This window comes from Lepus europaeus, chromosome 7, assembly GCF_033115175.1.
Source record: "Lepus europaeus isolate LE1 chromosome 7, mLepTim1.pri, whole genome shotgun sequence".
Lineage (NCBI taxonomy): Eukaryota > Metazoa > Chordata > Mammalia > Lagomorpha > Leporidae > Lepus > Lepus europaeus.
This window is the reverse complement of record NC_084833.1, coordinates 58502539-58504771: the sequence shown is the minus strand read 5'-3', so window position 1 is coordinate 58504771 and position 2233 is coordinate 58502539. Positions and strand designations below refer to the sequence as shown.

Genomic DNA, 2233 nt, shown 5'->3' with positions numbered 1-2233 from the left:
TTTTTTTTTTTTTTGACAGGCAGAGTTAGACAGTGAGATAGAGAGACAGAGAGAAAGGTCTTCCTTCCGTTGGTTCACCCCCCAAAATGGCTGCGCCGATCCAAAGCCATAAGCCAGGTACTTCCTCCTGGTCTCCCATGCAGGTTGGGGCCCAAGCACTTGGGCCATCCTCCACTGGCCTCCCGGACCACAGCAGAGAGCTGAACTTGAAGAGGAGCAACCGGGACGGAATCTGGCGCCCCAACTGGGACTAGAACCCAAGGTACTGGCGCTGCAGGTGGAAGATTAGCATAGTGAGCTGCGGCACCGGCCTATTGTTTTTAAAATGTACTTATCCAGAAAAGATTTGGAGGTGCTTTCTGACTCTGTTCAGTGTGAAATATTAACAAATAATAAAAGATTTTATTTTATTAATTCAAGTTTGAAAAAATATTATTAATCACAAAATATATTCACACATACATATTCAGCATAAGCAAGATAAAAAAATAAAGACAAAAAGAATAATCAAGGCCATACTGTAAGAAAGGCATAGAACACGGAGTTTATTCAAAGTTGGTTGGAATTGATAAATAGACTTGAGAGCATATATTTGAGGAGTTGTATCTTTAAACCTTGCAAATCTAAAGCAGATGTTAAACCAAATAGGGTACATCAAAAAGATGGTGGAAATTGAAATTAGAATATAAATTGGAAATGTATTAAATATTTATTATTATATTTTTATTTTAAAACACTTCATATCTATAGCATATAAAATAGTTTATGATTAACATATTAATCAATCAACTGTGCTACTCATCCTCCTTTAAATTTTATGCTTAATTTTTGCATATGGTAATTTCCTTAGGAATCGAGGTCTAAGGGGCAGGGATAATAGAACATAGGATTGTGATAATTATCATGGGAATGGCATCCTTCACGAGACACTGTCTATTTCTTAAGGCAGCAGGTCTCAGCTGAGCAGGAGGCACTGGCCACCTCCCAGGGTCTTTTTGATAGCATTCTTGACTTCTTGGTTTCTTAGACAATAGATGAAAGGGTTCAGCATGGGTGTGAGGACTGCATACACAGCTGATATTAGCTTGTTGGAATTAAAGGATGCAATAGCTCTGGGCCGAGCATACATGAAAATCATGGCTGTATAGTAAATTATGACTACAGTGAGATGAGATGCACAGGTGGAAAAGGCTTTTCTCCTTCCCTGGGTGGAGGGTATATGCAGAATAGTAGAGACAATGTAGACATAGGAGAGGACTGTGGTAGTGAGAGGGAAGATGAGAATGACAATTGCCAAAGCAAAGTCTACTAGCTCAGCTGTGGACATGTCTTTGCATGCCAGTTTGAGGATTGGTGAAATATCACAGAAAAAGTGATTCATGACATTGGAACCACAGAAGCTGACATGGGAAATGAAATAGACCTTGATGACAGTGATCATGAAGCCAGTCGTGTAGGAGAAGGCTACTAGCTGTACACAGTAACCCGTGGTCATGATGACTGGGTATCGAAGAGGGTGGCAGATGGCCACATAGCGGTCATAGGCCATGGCTGCCAAGAGCACGCACTCTGTGCAGGCAAGTGAGATGAAGAAGTAGAGTTGGGTCATGCAGCCTGTGAAGGAGATGTGCCGTCTCTGCAGGAGGAATCCATCCAGCATCTTTGGGACAGTAACGGAGACATACCAGACCTCCAGGAAAGACATGCTGCTCAGGAAATAGTACATGGGCTTATGGAGGGAGCCAGTGATCCAAACAGTGAGCATGATGATAAGATTCTCTAATATCACTAACAGGTAGACCAAAAGGAAGAGAAAAAACAGTAAGGTCTGCAGCCATGGGGCGGTGGGGAATCCCACCAGAATGAATTCACTGACCACGGTGATGTTCATCCCCAGGATGATTGAAAGCTCTGAGAGACTGAAGACTTCTATAGCAACACCATGAACAACGAAGATTTCTGTGGCAATAGAGGAGAGACAAAAATAATTTAATTTAGTCTTCCCTGAAAATAAAATAATTTCTGTTATTACAGACTCTTCTCCAAATATGAAACTTGTTTCCATTAATTTTATGACAATTTCCCAGAATTAAAATATTCTACCACTTCTAACTTCACTCATTGATTTCAATGTCATTCATGGCTCCTTTCTGAATGAACATAAATCCAAACTTCTCTCTTTCTCTCTCTCTCTCCTTTCTTTCTTTCTCTCTCTGCACTCTCTCTTTTTCGC

At 40.8% G+C, this 2233-nt stretch overlaps 1 protein-coding gene across 1 annotated transcript; it reads right to left on the bottom strand.

Annotated features, from left to right (window-relative positions):
- Nucleotides 1-955: 955 nt before the first annotated feature.
- Nucleotides 956-1894, bottom strand: LOC133763768 (olfactory receptor 6B9-like). The gene has a single exon (XM_062197517.1). It carries the CDS (start codon nt 1889-1891, stop codon nt 956-958), a length of 936 nt encoding a protein of 311 aa, XP_062053501.1. The 5' UTR covers nt 1892-1894.
- Nucleotides 1895-2233: the final 339 nt, after the last annotated feature.